The sequence below is a fragment of the Colossoma macropomum genome, unplaced genomic scaffold, assembly GCF_904425465.1.
Source record: "Colossoma macropomum unplaced genomic scaffold, Colossoma_macropomum, whole genome shotgun sequence".
Classification (NCBI taxonomy): domain Eukaryota; kingdom Metazoa; phylum Chordata; class Actinopteri; order Characiformes; family Serrasalmidae; genus Colossoma; species Colossoma macropomum.
The window spans coordinates 7,347,353-7,363,821 of NW_023494809.1; the positions used below are offsets into that span (position 1 = coordinate 7,347,353).

The 16,469-nt window shown below is 36.9% G+C and overlaps 1 protein-coding gene across 2 annotated transcripts; it reads left to right on the plus strand.

Moving 5' to 3' along the window:
* The first annotated feature begins 175 nt into the window (after positions 1 to 175).
* cd22 (cd22 molecule) lies at positions 176 to 10,594 on the plus strand. Of its 2 annotated transcripts, XM_036558434.1 has the most exons (8): positions 176 to 282; positions 3,797 to 4,135; positions 4,288 to 4,554; positions 5,549 to 5,818; positions 6,022 to 6,121; positions 8,333 to 8,444; positions 10,037 to 10,157; positions 10,340 to 10,594. In XM_036558434.1, the coding sequence occupies exons 1-7, from the start codon at positions 222 to 224 to the stop codon at positions 10,115 to 10,117; spliced, it is 1,230 nt and encodes a 409-aa protein (XP_036414327.1). In that variant the 5' UTR covers positions 176 to 221; the 3' UTR covers positions 10,118 to 10,157; positions 10,340 to 10,594. The 2 variants fall into 2 exon arrangements, with proteins under 2 accessions (XP_036414327.1, XP_036414325.1); XM_036558432.1 differs by lacking the exons at positions 10,037 to 10,157; positions 10,340 to 10,594 and having other exon boundaries at positions 8,333 to 9,553.
* The last annotated feature ends 5,875 nt before the right edge of the window (positions 10,595 to 16,469 follow it).

Consider the following 16,469-nt stretch of genomic DNA (forward strand, 5'->3'; position numbering starts at 1 on the left):
GTCAAATAAATCAGTTAAATTACTGTAACTGCTGCACAGTTCTGAAGAAACTTTCACGCTAATACAATAAACCATTATTGACTGTTCCTGAATGGCACAATGACTTCCTATTTCTTCATTTTTCAAAAAGACCTTGTTTAATGACCTTGTTTGTGTAAATATGTTCAGTCCGTCATAAGAAGGGACGCTAACGGTATCTCAGACGAGACAACAGTGTTAAAATGCTTGTAAAACAGATATATTTGTTTAATTTATGCATCCTGATGCAGTTCATTGGAACAGGTGAGGATTTTTAATACTTTAATAATTCAGTGCTGACCATGTATATATTTATTCAGACTATTTCAAATGTTTGTTTGGTGTCAACATTTGCTTTGGAATACATTACATACTTTTAGGAGGAAACAGAGTTTTTGTGGTACATGCAATGATTAAATTTGAATCTCTAATACAGGCCTGTAAAAAAATTGTGGGCACCCCTGCTCAATTCTGCACATTTTAATGCTCAATTTAACAGGTTTAACATGTTGAGAAAAAAAATAAAACATAAAATGGAGCATGTGCAAAAGTTATGGCACATTTTATATTTATTTATTTACACATTTTAGTTTTTTATCAGTCTGTCAAACACAAATGAGCTCAAATATTTAGAAATTGTGAACTAAAATTAGCAGAAAAACATGCCATATTTGAGTTTGTTCCCTGTAGAAGATGTGTTAACTTATTCTCATTTAGAAAATCAGCAAAATATGTTGAAAGAAAGAAAAGGTTCTTTGGAGTTATGTCTTCAAAGAACCACCCTGCTTTGCAGACCTAATCAAACAAACTGAAGAGGCGGGAATCTGATTCCTAATGCCAACCAACTCTAACACCTTTCAGTTGAGTGGTTTAAACAGATTTCTAAAGAACCGTCCACTGAAAGGTTCTTAAAGTGGTTCATCTATGCCTTTCTGAAAGGCAGGGTCTAAAAGGGTTCTTTGCATTTAAATGGTTCTTCTCTATGATGGACAACCTGTTGTTCATTAGGAAAGCTTTTTTTTTTAGCACCACACTCTTTAAAAAAAAGCTGCCTAATGAAGGAACCACTTTGGCTCCCTAAAGCAGTGTTTCTCAAACTAGTCCTCAGAGATCCCCAGATTGTGTTGCAAGTTATGCTGGAGTGAAAATTTGCATCATCTGGGGGTCCCTGAGGACCGGTTTGAGGACCTCTGCCCTAAAGAGTCTTTCAAATGAGTTTTTTAAAGAAGCATCCATTTAAATGTTTTTAGGAAGCCAAAATGGCTCTATATCTTAAATGGGATGTCCACTGATTTTCCAAAATTTTTGCATAATTCATAGTTTGAGATGTAAACAGTCACAGAGTGGTTTAATGTGAAGTGGTTCATCTGTGGAGAAACTTAGTGACAAGTGATCCTACACGTGTCATTTATGTAGTGTTGATGATGGTAAAATAATGGTCAATCTGAAGTTTTCTTTGGGGATTATTTTGCCTTAGAACACTCTGGAAATGGATTAAAATTAATTCATTAAAATATGTTTCAGGCCAAAACTGTATCACAAAACTACTTCAAAATGTCACCAATGGATTTATAACATTTCATACAATAACTTTCACGAGGAGCTTTTAGAGGCATTAAACTACTCAAACGCCTGGATCCTATCAGCACCACTGTGAACAGTTCTGACTGTAAGTTTCTCTAGAACAGAGCATTTCACACCAAACCACTCTGAATGACTTTGTTGACTTGTAATTATGCAGAATTTTTTAAAATCAGTGGAGTTGCCTTTTTTCTGCAAAGCTTATTTAATAAGTTACATCAGTTACATATATATATATATACAGAATGCCAAAAAGGTCAATTTTTTTCTTGTTCACTCAACTTTTGTAAATTCTTTGTTATACTGACATTTTTTATTAACACTAAAAGAAATATTTAGTTGAGCTAACATGAGAACATTTGTTGTACTAAAAACCAACAAGCCCAAACATCACAGAACCTTTTCTGTCACTCCAACACCAGTCACTCAACGCCTTTATTCATCATGGGTTAGCAGGAATAAGATAGAACTGAGCCGGTCTTCCAGCAGAGCTATTAACTTAGCCTGCTAATGTTAGCTAAGCTTGCGCAAACAGGTTAGCTAGTTAGCCAGCTAACTTAGTTAGAAGAGTTGACTCGCTAGTCTTGCTACCACAACAGATAATAGCGAGCTATTTGACTGTTAGCATGTGTTACTCATTTTCAGTTTAACACATAAAGACTTAAACCCTACCAAATCACAGGATTAGGTTTGAGTAAATCTAACTCTGACTGAAAAACATTTGGTACGTCAAATAATCCAAGTATTTACTTACCAGACGCATTTTGAAGCCTTCCGACGTTTCCAGAAGCTGGTCCAAGCGCGAGCTTCCCGCCTCTGCGGTGGAACGTTGGTGACGGTTTGGACCTCAGTACGGGTAGAATCTGCCTCAATACGGGTGGTATCTGCCTCAGTAAGGGTGGGATTTGCCTCAGTACAGGTAGAATCTGCCGAGCTCGGTCAGGCTCGTTATGTTAGCTGGGATTTTAGCCCGTTAGCATGTTAGCTAGCGTTATCTAGCCAATGGCCAGCCTACTATATGAAAATCAACTTAGTTCAGCTACAGAGTATGTAACGTTAGAATATAAACCAAATAAGCTGTGTAGTTTTGTACTCTGGGCTTGATATACTCTTTTATTTAACTCCGTGTTTATAGAGAATGAGTTGGACGCTACTGCGTCAGTTTGCCCATCAGCTCGGATATTAGAACTCATGGAAAAACGTTACCTCAACTTGAAAATGTCAGCAGTGTGACTGCTTTAAAACACTCACAAACTCAGTATAGGTTGCTGAGTCAGTTAAATCATCATGAGAAAGTTGGGCCAACTGTATTTTCTACATTTGCCTAACATTTAGCGAGTTGGATTTTTTGCAGTGTATGATTGTATGCAGTTCTTTAAGGAAAACGAGATTCTAGAAAAAAAATGGAAATATTGAGAAACCTCTTTTTAAGAGAGTGCATAGAACCCCTGAACTATATTAAGTGGTTCCATGTAAATAAGTAAAAACCATTTGGTGCCAAATAGAACCTTTTTGAAAATAATTATTATAATAAAAAAAATCCACCAATGTTCCCAACATAAAGAAGAACCTGTCAGCAAATGCTTCATGCGTTGAAATAGGTCTTTTAGTGTTCGCTGTTCTATGTGTAACCATTGTTTTAAAAAGGGGGTTCTTCAAGGGTTCTCTAGTAAAAGCAATGGTTATACATAGAAAATGACAAGCCAAAAAAGCTTTAAATGCTTAATTTGTTCTTTTTATGGTTAAATGGTTCCTTTGTATGATGGAAAACCTGTTGTATACTGCTGTATGCCAAAGTTTGGGTGCCAAACACAGTAGATACATTTTATATTTTATGTTTTTTTTTTTTCACTATGTTACACTCAGCAAATAAACAGAACTTATGCATTAATATTTGCAGGAAAATGCCATATTTAACTCCCTTGTAGAGGATGTGTTCACTTATTTTCACCAACATAAACAAAACATATAATTTGACTGAGGGTGTTCAAACTTTTGCATACAACTGTATTGTCTGTAAAGAATGGTTCTATATAGCACCAAGAAGGGTTCTGCTGTTATTACAGAACCTTTTTTGTAACTATACAGAACACTTTTTGCTAAGACTGCATGTCATCACTTTAACCAATCCTTTATGGCACTTTTATTTATATAATTTTTTAGTGTATATAATTTAAAACACATGATATAATTTCAGCTGCGGCCTCCAGAGAGTGGGCAGTTTGGTACAAGTCCGAACAATATTGCGTATTTAAAGGTTCTTCTGTGGATTTCGGCTGCACATACAACTACCCAGCTGGCTACAGGGTTAAAATCCTCAAGTGGATCAAGCAAGAACAAAAGCACATAAAACTTGTTTACCACTCGGACCCTGAGCAGGTAGATTTATCGTACAGAAGAAGAACTGAGTTGGCTAATGAAGACAAGAACTGCACCCTTAGACTGCACAATGTTTCTGAGAGTGACGTGGGGAAATACTTCTTCCGCTTTTATACAGGATGGGCAGGCTCAGAAGGAACATACTTAAATGTAGCAGGTAAACACAGCATGTATTATTTATTTTGCTATGTAACATGTACAGTGAATTCCAAGTGAAGCCGCAATGCATATTCATGCTGCAAAAGTCCCTTTGAACCGCAGCAGGAAACTCTTTTATTCAGAACCTTCTACTAATTACATTTACATCAGTTCTACCCTTTAGAGTGAGACTGATTACCAATAGGACGGACAGCTTCACCCAGGAAGGGGACAAGGTGAATCTGACCTGTGAGACTAAAAATTGTACCCCCTCAGGAGTACAGATCACCTGGTTTAAGAATGGGGTCCCGCTTCCTCTGATCAAATCGTGGGAACTCAGATTCAACCCAGTCTCTCCCAGTGACTCTGGCAACTACTCCTGCGGCCTGAATTACAGCGACAGCTCAACAGCACCTCAGTTTCTGCTTGACGTGAGATGTATGACTTCATTATCTATGCAGTGTACCAGCAGCTAAAGGAGAAGTTCAGCTAAAAATGCAAATATGGCTAGCATTGAGGCTAAGTACCAGTTAGCATGTGTGCTAACCAGAGGTGTGGGAAGGTGGGGGTGCTGAAATTTGTACACAGTGACGTCATTCAGTATACGTATGCCAATATACAGTGTCTGAGCGCTAATATTTTTTCACTTAAAAATTAAGCTAACCTATTGTCCCACATTTTGAACCATTAAATCTTGTGTATGTAAATAAATATTGCATGTAAATTTCTATATATAATAGTTTATTATACAAAATATATAAATTATAGCATTATTAGGTATGCTTATTTTTTAAGCACACATACACATACATGCATTTATATATATATATATATATATATATATATATATATATATATATATATATATATATTAGGGCATATAAACAGCTCTATTTTTATACTTATTGAAGTTATTAAATTTCAGGAAAGTAAGCCATTATTTTGAAATAATAAGTTATTTAAGCTATTTAGAAAAAAATAATGACTTATTTTGACATAAAAAATGATCATGAAATACCTAATTATTATTTTAAGATAACGTATCAATATCTTGGGAAAATAAGTCACTATTTCAACATAGTAAGGCTTTATGAGATACTGTGTCTTTCTTTTTCCACACACTAAGACAACATTCTCTATAATAAGCCATTTTTTCTACACACTAAGTCAAAATTCTGACGTACTACTGCCAGAAACAGAGAAGAAGAAATTGTAGGTGATTTTTTCTCCTCTGCCTGAATAAAATCAACTTCCATCAACTTCAGCATGTCTAATTGTCATTTGCATTTAAGCATGGGCCTTTAGATCAAAATGTATTTAAGATTATGAAAAATACATATTCAGTTAGATGTATCTTGGCTTTGACTTATGCACTTCTGTGCACATTCAGCAGGCAGAGCTGTAAGAATATGGTGCCTGTTTCTCTCCACAGACAGTCCAAGGAATGTTTCTCTCACTGCACATCCAGACAGACTCATTCATAGTGGAAATACATTGACTCTGATCTGCGAGAGCAGCGCTAACCCTTGTGCTAACACATACTCCTTGTTTAAAATGAATGGAACAGATGTGTTTCAGATAGGATGGGGTCATAATTACACTGTCCCAGCTGTCGGTCCTGGGGACAGTGGACAGTACTTCTGCCTGGCTCAAAATGCTCTGGGATCGCAAAACTCTACAGTGATTTCTATAAGAGTACAAGGTAAGACTCAATAAGGCTTATAGGAAAAAACAAACAAAACATGACTGGCTTCTGAATATAGGCATACCTTATTTGTAAACCTTAAGGGCCTGTGTGTGGGCCAACACTTCAATTCCTTACTCTCATAACTACAGAACTTATAAAGATGCTAAATATTTTATAATAGTTACTGAAAAATGTTATGAGATTCATCACTTTTTCAGATTCCAAAGATCCTGATCACTTGCTGTTTGTGCGAGCTGCACTGGGAGCACTGTTATTTGCAGCCATTGTAACAGTGACCCTCTTTTATCTCACAAAGAGGTAAGTGGTTCGAACTGAAAGTTGAAATATAGTACTGTGCAAAAGTCAGAGACCTTCATTTATTTAGTTATTCATTTTTAGCACCAATAAAGTCAAGAAACATAATAAAAAAATACACAGAAGCATCAAAAACTAAATATCATATCAGTATTTCTCAGTATTTAGTGTGTCCACTATTTGTCTTTATTACGGCTTCCAATTTTTTGGGAGACTTGCTGTCAGTTTTTCAAAGAAATCTGCAGGGATATTTTTCCACACCTCCAAAGTTCAGTCTTAGAAGTTCTTAGAAATCCCAAACACATTAAATGATGCTGAGGTCTGGATTCTGGGGTGGTCAGTCCATGGTTCTGAAAACACCAGCAGCTTCTTTGATTTGCAAATGCTCTTCTTTTTTGTCTATTTTCTTATCTCACTGAGGGCTTCTTGACAGCTACACATCCTTTCAGACCCATAGCGCTGAGTTGTCTTCTCACAGTGGAAGGATGGACAAAAGCCTGTGGATTTTTTCAGATCTGAAGCAGCTTGATTTTCTCTTCTTTCTCAAAAATGAAAGCTTTAAGTGCTGTTTATCTGATGGTTGTTAGGAGTCCCATTTTCTTTGTATCTTTTAATAATTTAATATCAACTCCAGTTGTGGAAAAAAATAAATAGTTTGAACTTAAAAGCTTTGAAAATTAAATAAATGAAGAGAAGTCTTGCCATTTGCACTGTACTGTTTCTCAGTGATAAAAGCTACAACAATAACTGCCTCACAGTTTCACAAGAAACTGTTGCAGCTCTCTTCCTTTCTGAAAAAAAGATATTGCAAAAGTGCACTCCAGGTGGCTTAACTGTCATTTTGACAGTGACCGCCAACAGCCATGGCAAGATAAGACCCTTATGAGACAAATTTATACTCAGAGACAGAGGGGAGTCCTCAAGGAATGCCTAATTTCTGGGAACCAAAAATACATTTAACATTTAGTTCAATTTTATCCAATAGGATCATAATTGTATTTAAACTCTGTTTTACAGTGCTATTCTTGTTTCATTGTTAAGTTTTGGAATAAAACAAACGGGTTAAATTCTTGAAATAGCCAGCAGAAAATTGTCCAATCAGGGATTGTTGTTCTCTGTGGTACGTAGGTAGATATAGCTAAGCCAGCTCTTGCATTGGTTAGGATTTCAAGAGCTGAAGAGAAGTGTTAGAACATGTTAGTATCTAGCAGACAGTCCTGGGCCAATTTTGTCTTTCATTCGCGAGTGTTTGTTGACTTCTGGCAGATATTAGGTCAGAACTGGGCCAGATGCCGGACAGCTTTGTATGGCTTTGACTCGTAGCACCATTTCCAAAGAAGTTGTGGCAGATCTGTACTGGGTTGATTTACACCTCAGTACTTTTGGCCCAAGTCTGTCATAAGTGGCCCATTACTAAAGTGAAAGAAAGCAGCCAATGCTCGCCTCATTTGATAGATTTTCCCAGACAAATTCATCAATCACTTTTTCACACAGGGCCCTGTAGGTTTGGATTTCTTTCTCCCTTAATAATAAAGACCTTCATTTATAAACTGCATTTTGTGTTTACTTGTGTTATCTTTGTCTAATATTTAAATTTGTTTGGTGATCTGAAACATTTAAGTGTGACAAACATGCAAAAGAATAAGAGATCAGGAAGGGGGCAAACACTTTTTCACACCACTGTATGAGACAGATCTGGGCCACATCCATTAGATGTTCTCATTTTACAGTTGGTTGGCCACATCTGGGCCACATCCATTTGTTCTTCTTGTTTTACAGTATATGGGCCGGATGTGGGCTGAGGACCCAGCCAGAACTGGGCCAGAACAAAACCAATAATGTGGCCCACAAATTGGGCCAGACAAATTTTGCTAACTGGGTACAATCTGTTACATTTGGGTGCTAAAACTAACTTTCTGTTCCTCCTTAAACACTGCAGCTGTTACATTCTGTCACTGTTTAACGTGAAATAGCAACTTTGAACAAGTAGATAATTTCAGCTTCGTCAGAATTTGTTCATGCAAATCACTGTTAGCTTAGTGATAACTACTAGTCCTAAAGGGACGCTAGCAGAAATGTCCCTAGGAAATTATCGTTGATGTGGGTTTTTTCCTTATGTTTTGGCCAAGTTTGAACTTTTGTGGCCCTAGCCACAAGGGGGCCTAGCTCCATGGTTTGCCACTGTTTGTTTAAAGTTTTTTTTTTTCTTATCAGGAGGAAACAGTCTTCATCTGCCATCAACGACGCTGCTGAAAACCTGTCAAATGCAGACTGCACTCCAGGGCTGGAGTCCAGCCAATGCACTGGATCTCTACACAACTTACAAGTAAAGCTGTTTTTTATCTGCTATTCTTGCTTATCAGTCTTTGACAACATCCTGCCCCATAGTTCAATGCATTCCCATGCATATTGCAACATAAGATGAATTTGCGTAAAGCAGCGGTTCCTGACTGTGATTGTGGAGAACCCTGCGCATTATAGTTGCGGAATGGGAAACACTGACAGGTAGTGGACAGCAGAGGTACTGCAGACTTGATTGGAAATGTGACTTTTTTTCTAATATTCAATCAAAATACAGTGCACAGCAGATTAAATTTAATGTATTTTTAAACAGATAGCCAAGTTAAATATGCTTCCTTGCTGTTAATGCAAATTTCAATATTATAATGAGTTTCCCTGATAATGTTTGAAAATAAATAAAAAGGAAGTTCTCAGATACATAAATAATACAGCTTCTTCAAACTGTCAACACACATGGCCGTTACTGTTAAAAGTAGGGTGGCTGTGCAGAGAACCTTAGAGGGGTCTCAAAATTAAAAAAAGAGGTGCATGGATCAGGGATTTTACATAGCGTAACCTGTTTAAAATGCTTAAAAATTCTAGACAATTCTATTTCATTGTGCACATAACTTTACAATTTCCTACACAGTCATTGATGGATGGGTGAAAAATGATGTGAACAACTGGTGTCATCCACAAGCTGCACCATACCAGAAAGGAGTTTGAAATGCAGGCCAGGAGATAATGTGACCAAGTACAAGCTTTCTGATGGTTTATTTATACTCCTCTATTCATTTAATTACAATTAAATGGTTAATAATATGTATCATGTCATCATAAATTAAGGGAAATTGTTTTGTTGCCCTGAGGCAACATTGCGAAATAGAGGGTTAATGCTTAATTTGTTTCCTAGGAAAAGTACACTTTACCGAAGAGTATACTTTTGATTGGTTAATGTTCATTCTTATCACAGGAGCTGAAAGCTTAAAAATGTAATTAAACAAGGTAATCAACATCATGGACACAATGTAAAAGATCGGTTTTGGTGATAAGAATAGGTTTGAGGAGAGGCAAGCAGCAAGAACTTGTTAGAACAGGGGTATTAATTTCAGTAATGGTAGTCTAGTACATGGTGATATCACTGCTTAAATACAAAACCTGGCAAACAAACTGACAATAAACATCTGGTGGGAAATCATCAAACTGTGCCAGACACCATATCTCTCTCCAGGGTTAGTTTTGCATAGATTGCATTAAATTATGTCAACAAAAGGATGACATGGAGAGCCACATGACAGGAATGAAAAGGCCCATGAACTGGTCCTGCTGCTCTACTAGGCCTTTGCTGGATTAGCTAATTGCTTCATCTACTTAATAAGGTGACTGCAAATCTAACATTGTAAAAATAACACGTTAATCAGCATTTCATGTAGACAAAGAGTTGATGATTAAGCAACAACTAACTTTTATCATACCATCTGAAATCACACTTAAAAAAAACAGCACGAATTTAGCAGTTTTTGCAACAAACTTTTCAATGGAATATTTGGGGCTTTATATGCATCATTTCAAAACAGTGTTTTTGAATTTTTTTCGGATGTTGTATTGAAATCGTTTTACCTTTTGACTTTCAATTAGATGCCAGAAGCCACTGCCTCAAAGATTTCTGACAACATTGCTGGGCTTCACAATACAGACAGCGGAATTAGCCTCAGCTGAGCTTCGCAGAGCTATGATTCCAACCAGCCATTTCAGACAGGTTAGTCTGCAGGACAAATAAAAACATCCTTTGACATAATTTATAGACCCCTCAACATTTTGTAAGTTCTTCCAGAGCAATTGTTCATTTTTTATATATTTAATTCAAATGAGAAATTGTTACTTGAAGCAGTGTACTGAAAGCATAAAAATGTCTAAAGTTCTGAATGTCCCTGCTTGCAGATCAACCTGGACTAGGAAAGAGGACATCTCAGTGGTGTACATCACTGTTGGAACACATAACATAGCAACACAAGAGACTGAATAACTTTCTATGACTCTCAAATTTATACACAAAAGGTTTGTTTTAATATCAAATTGACAACATAACTGTAAATATATACATTTCACACAGAGAACAATGCCTTTGGAAAATGTTACAGTGCATAAAAAAGAATGACAAACTATGTATGTACAAAAATATACAGTGCAATCTGAAGCCTGAATTATACAAATGTGTTTGACCTAATCAATCATTTAAACTAATCAAATTAATCAATCACCCTTTACAGAAGTGACTCTCTGTGTGTTTTTCCTTTCTTTCTTTTCTTTGCCGAGTTGAACAGCTGCCCATCCTGTGCGGTCTGATGCTGCTGCCTTTTCTGCCTTGATCGGGTGCCACTGCTCGCCGTGCAAACCTCACCCTCACAACCTGACCCCACTGATGCTGCTGCCGCTGCTGCATGAACTAAACTATTCAAATTAATCATTTGCTCCACCTGTTTTCCCTGTTTTTGTACTATAATACTTTATACTAACAATGTTTACTATCCAGTGTCGACCACAGGAGGATAGTTTCCCCTTCTGAGTCTTGGTTCCTCTCAAGGTTCTTCCTGTTTCTCTTGCTCATGGGGGCTTCCTGTTTCTCTTGCTCATGGGGGTTTGGACCCGGATTTCTTTCTGTAATGCTGATTTCCTTGTAAAGCTGCTTTATGACAACACCTGTTGTAAAAAGCGCTATATAAATAAACTTTGCTTGCTTGCTTGTATGTCCACAATTAAAAAAAAAACAAAGAATTTCAACAGTTTCAAATACAGACATGATTCTTTATGAACATAGCTAAAGCTAAATATTTGGGACATTATATGCATCAACAAGGATCATAATGGTCATAATGTTATGCCTGATCAGTGTATAACACAACGGTCCCCTCATTCATAAACACTTTCTGATGTCTGTACTCTGTCTTTTCCCCAGAAACCAATGGGACTTCCATGGTGTTTTTTTTTATTTTTTTGCTTTGCTTTGTTGCATTGTTTTGCTCTTTTCTATTTTTACCAAAAAAAATTGGGGAAAATTTGGAGTTGGGCACAAGTAACTTTTTGGTCTTAACCTCCTCAACAGGCAGAAACATGTAACCTAATGAGCTTTAGGGGCTGCAGCTCAGGGTCATAACCACCAGGGGGCATGATTGCATATTCAATAACTGGAACTGGAAGCTGCTGTATGCTTACATTGATGGAGGTTTGTTCTAGATTATGTGTAGTTTTGTGGAGAATTTCATAGCATCTAAGGTTATTTTATGACTTGCATGCAATCACCAATGTAGCTAGATAGCTCTAGTCAATTACTAGAGTTCCTTTTTACTTAGCCTAACTTGACTCCTGGATGGTGTAAAATAGAAAATATCAAATGTGTTGTATAATTAGAGACAAAATCTTTATATATAATATTCAACATATTAAAGATAAAAATTTGATTTGAAATTTGAAAATAAAATAATTTTAAATTTAATTTCTTGTATTCTGATTTGTTGTATGGCAATGTTGAGTGGTAGAGACCCCAATGTAGAGTTAGCCAGGGGGCTAACCAAAAAACTGCTAACAAAGCTACCAATGTACAGTATGAATGCTCATGTGAGCCAGTTACAATGACATACATGCACAATGCTGACTGGTTGCTAATAGGTTTCTTTCATTATTACACCATCAGTTAAAAGTATGTTGTACTTCACAGCAGTTTATAGCTACCCAATACATACTACATGTCAGGTCATTTTAATGAATTGACAGGCCTACTGATTTACCCTCTGTTATGGTGAGGATAAAGGAATGGCGAGGACGTCATCAGAAGCAGGTTCACAATGCAGGGTGAAAGGTCATCAGCAGGCAGGTGAGGTCATGTATGGTCAGTTAGATGAGTGATGGATGGAAGAGGCAATTTATGGAGACAATGGATGAGCAATGAAATACGTACACATGATGAGAATGTAAAAACATCACACTCTGTATGAAATTTTTTAAATAATGGAATAACTGAATAAAGTAACCTTATACTAGCCATGGGCCTGTTAATGAATATATTGGTCAAAAACGTTACTATATTGGTTCACTGTTAGCCACATTAGCATGTCTAATCATGCTTTTCTACTATGCTAGTGTTTCACTAGTATTTCAGTGACTATTCCAAAGATTCAGGCAAATACTTGGAATCTAGTGATTTAAACGACAAGTCAACAAGGTTGGTGCCCAAATGTAGGCCAAACTATATTATCATAGCTACCCATGAAAAAACCCAGCATACAACAACAAAGTAAATAAGTAATGCTAAATAATACTAAACATTATGCCAAGACAAAGTTATATATATATATATACTCAAGAAAAAGGCAGAACAGTGGGGCTGCAACAATTATTCAACACCATCAAATAGTTGCTGATGATGTTGATGAAACAAAAAGGATTACCTGTTAACAAACTGATCTCTAAAGTTCATATAATATTTGCAGCCATTGTAACAGGTTATAGTTTTCTACAGGGAGCACAGGAGGCGATATGGCTTCTGTTGTTTTTAGGGAAGGCTGGTGAAGCTTTGGGGCTTTTCTCCAATTGTGCCAGGACATGCCTCGAAGCCTCAGAGTATTGAAATAGTGACATCTTGTGGTTTGAGTATATTACAGCAAGCACAAGATCATTAGTTAAGCCACTTCAGACAAAGCACCAACACACATCATTAATGCAGGCTTGCTGTTCGATGTGCATGAATACAAATCTCAGTGATTAATATACAAGCAGAAGTTTGAATGAATAAGGATGTGTGTTGGAGAACAGTTAAAAGTGTCTATTTGTTCTTTTATTTTATTGAGGCAAAACACAGTTAAAAACATCATATGCATATAAAAATATAAATATAACAGTGTACACATACGTGCATAATTAGCTAGGGGCATGTGCATAACTGCACAAAAATCTTGAAGTACATACTTGCTTTAACAGTTCTAATAGCTTTTTGTGTTAAAATGGGCCTTAATTTAATTTCCATCTCATTTTTAAAGGGAACAAAAAGGGGCATGTTGCCTGAGAATTTACTTCTATGAATATAAAACTTAGCAATTAAAAGCGTAAGATTTATCATATATACATGTGTGTATTTAGCTCTATCATTCACCAAAAGACCAAATCATAACAATACATCACATCATCATTATGAAAATAAAGGCACTGAGGTTTTGGCATTTTTTTTTACATATTGACGATGCCGAAATAAGTGAATGGCTGTCTCCGTATAGTTACTACAGAATGAACAAGTCATTTCAATGTTATGTTTAAATTTTCTAAAGTAATTTTTTACCTGGGTAGATTTAAGATAAGATGGTGGCAGTTTTGATTATAAGGAGACAACCACATTCAAAATGTAAGCAAAATCAATCATATTTTTACCTAACTGAGATGCAGTACAAAAATGTAAATTAGAACTTAGAAATGTGAGAAGGAAGTTGAAAAATGTTGGGTCATTCTACAGAAGCGTTCATTTTTTTATCTATCCATAGAAGTCACTGGTGTTACTGATCGTCATTTGTGTGACACATAAGAAAGGTAACACCAGAGACAGTAACACTAATTTTAATGAAAAATGCATTTTACGAAATGGCTGCTACAGAGCATCAAACCACATCGTCAATCATGGAATATCCACTAAAATATGTAATTTAACCCATTTGTACTCTATTTTTTCACAATTACCTAAGAATAAAGTGGGTCACACCAGTGACTTTAACTAAAAACTTCATTTGAAATCATGAGCTGAATGAGAAGATTTCTGATAACTGAAAAGACACAGTGGACTTAACATGTACTTTTCTTCATAGATCCTCAGAAAATATACATACATACATACATAATCTAAACCGCTTATCCTTCTGGGTCGCGGTGGGGTGCTGGAGCCTATCCCAGCTGTCATTGGGCGGAAGGTAGGATACACCATGGACAGGTCGCCAGTCCATCGCAGTCCTCAGAAAATAGGTAAAAGGAAATCAAGTTATGTCATCAATGTGATTTTCATTTCAAAATACAAGATTTTTTGTTACGCAGTAAAAACAGTGACACGACTCCTGGGGAACTTTCATTATATATTTTATAATATTTATTTAGCATTTGTTTTCTTTGTCATTTAATTCATATATTTAATAGTCATATATAGCTTATTGCAGTTAAAATTGTGGGAAAACATGTTTTTTACCTAAAAACATGGCACCTTTACACATGAATGTGAGGGCGAGCACTTCTGTGGTGCCTGGAATTCTATATGATAAGGTAAGCTGATATATAGCGATATATATAGGAGAGGATACAGCTAGAGATGTTTGTGGAGGACCTTAAGGATGAAAAGGAAGAAATAGACAAGATCTTAACAGAAGAGTTGGTGAAGGTTGAAGAGAAGCAGGAGGAGCAGGACCTCGAAGAGAAGGTGGGAGTTGAGGAGACTATTGAGATGGAGGAAGGGGTCCTGCTCGAGGAGGTCAGTGTGGAGAGCCAAGCTGTGGTGGAGGAGCAGAGCTGGAGAACATCCTGAGCGATGTGACAAAGGAGAAGATGTTGCTGGAGGAGGAGAAGGACTGTGTGGCAGCAGATCTGCTGCGTAAGTTCAGACAGGAATGCATGATAAAATAAGAGTGTATAATTAATACTTTAAAGCAGATAAATGATCTTTTTTACTACTGATTTTTTTGCTGCAGGTCTTCCAGTCTGGGAGGAATCCAGCTTCTTTCTAAACCAGACACTATACAGGCCAGCCAATCAAAAGGAGCTTATTTACATACATTAGTCTTAAAGACACAGTAACAAGAATGTCTGTATAATTCTAAGGGATAAAGAAATGTTATTAAAAAAATGTGTTTTTGGACGACCTTAGGTGAAAAATTTAAATATTTGAAAAAAAAAAGCATATGCGTATGTACATTCTTATGTCCACCTACCTTGTACCTACTGTATAGGTGCACTAGGTTTAGTTACAGACTGAAGCCCCGCTCTTAAAAGACCTCCTCTGTTCCATTTATCAATAGAAAGGGACCACTACAAGACCACCACTGATCAGATATTATGAGGGTCCATTCTCAGCACAGCAGTAGTGTGTGTGTCAGGGAATGTGGTGTTGCTTAAGCTTTTACACACAGTAGAGTCATTGCTGTGCTAAGAGTCAAATAATATCTGGTCAGTGGTGGTCCTTTCCTGGTTCCCTTCCAATGATGGATAGTTAAAGGGGGGCCGATGAAGTTTTCATCAGCAAATGAGCTACAGTCTGTAACTGCGGGTATACAAAGTGTCCTTAATCCAATTTCTTTGCTCATATCATGAACTGGCTCTGGCTAGATAACGCTAGCTCACATGCTAACGGGCTAATAACCCAGCTAACATTAAGAGACGGCCCGAGCTCGGCTGCTGTGCGGCGGTCACAGCTAAGAGTTTTGGCACACAAGAATCGGGACAGCTACAGGTGAGGCACGGCAACTTATGTTTCGGCAAAAAAATAGTGCCAATGCTTCCCGTATTTAGGCAGATTCTACTCGTATTGAGGCAGATTCTACCCGTATTAAGGTCCGATCCGTCACCAACGCTTCTAGAAACTTCGGAAGGTCACAAAACGCGTCTGGTAAGTAAATGCTTGGATTATTTGACGTACCAACATTTTTAAAGTCAGACATTTACTCAAACCTAAACCTATGATTTGTTAGAATTGAACTCTTTATCTGTTAATATGCAAATGAGCATCACTTGCTAACGGTCAGTTAGCTCGCTGTTATCTGCTGTTGTAACGTTAGCTAGCTAACCTAGCTAGACTAACGTTAGCGAAGCACCTCTTTTAGATAAATGTTTGCTTTCACAAAATAATAAGACAAAGTTTTAAAAAATAGTCAAGTCAAGTCAAATTTATTTATATAGCGCCTTTTACAACAGATGTTGTCACAAAGCAGCTTTACAGAGAATCCGGGTCCACGCCCCCAGTGAGCAAGCCTTGGCGACAGTGGCAAGGAAAAACTCCCTCAACAGGAGGAAGAAACCTTGAGAGGAACCAGACTCAAAAGGGGAACCCATC

Excerpts from the sequence above, each read along its gene's own strand:
- cd22 (XM_036558432.1), top strand. The coding sequence starts at position 222 with ATGCTTGTAAAACAGATATATTTGTTTAATTTATGCATCCTGATGCAG. Across the intron at positions 283-3,796 it reads GATGCAGTTCATTGGAACAG|CTGCGGCCTCCAGAGAGTGG; the intron begins GTGAGGATTTTT and ends ATATAATTTCAG. Across the intron at positions 4,136-4,287 it reads AACATACTTAAATGTAGCAG|TTCTACCCTTTAGAGTGAGA; the intron begins GTAAACACAGCA and ends CATTTACATCAG.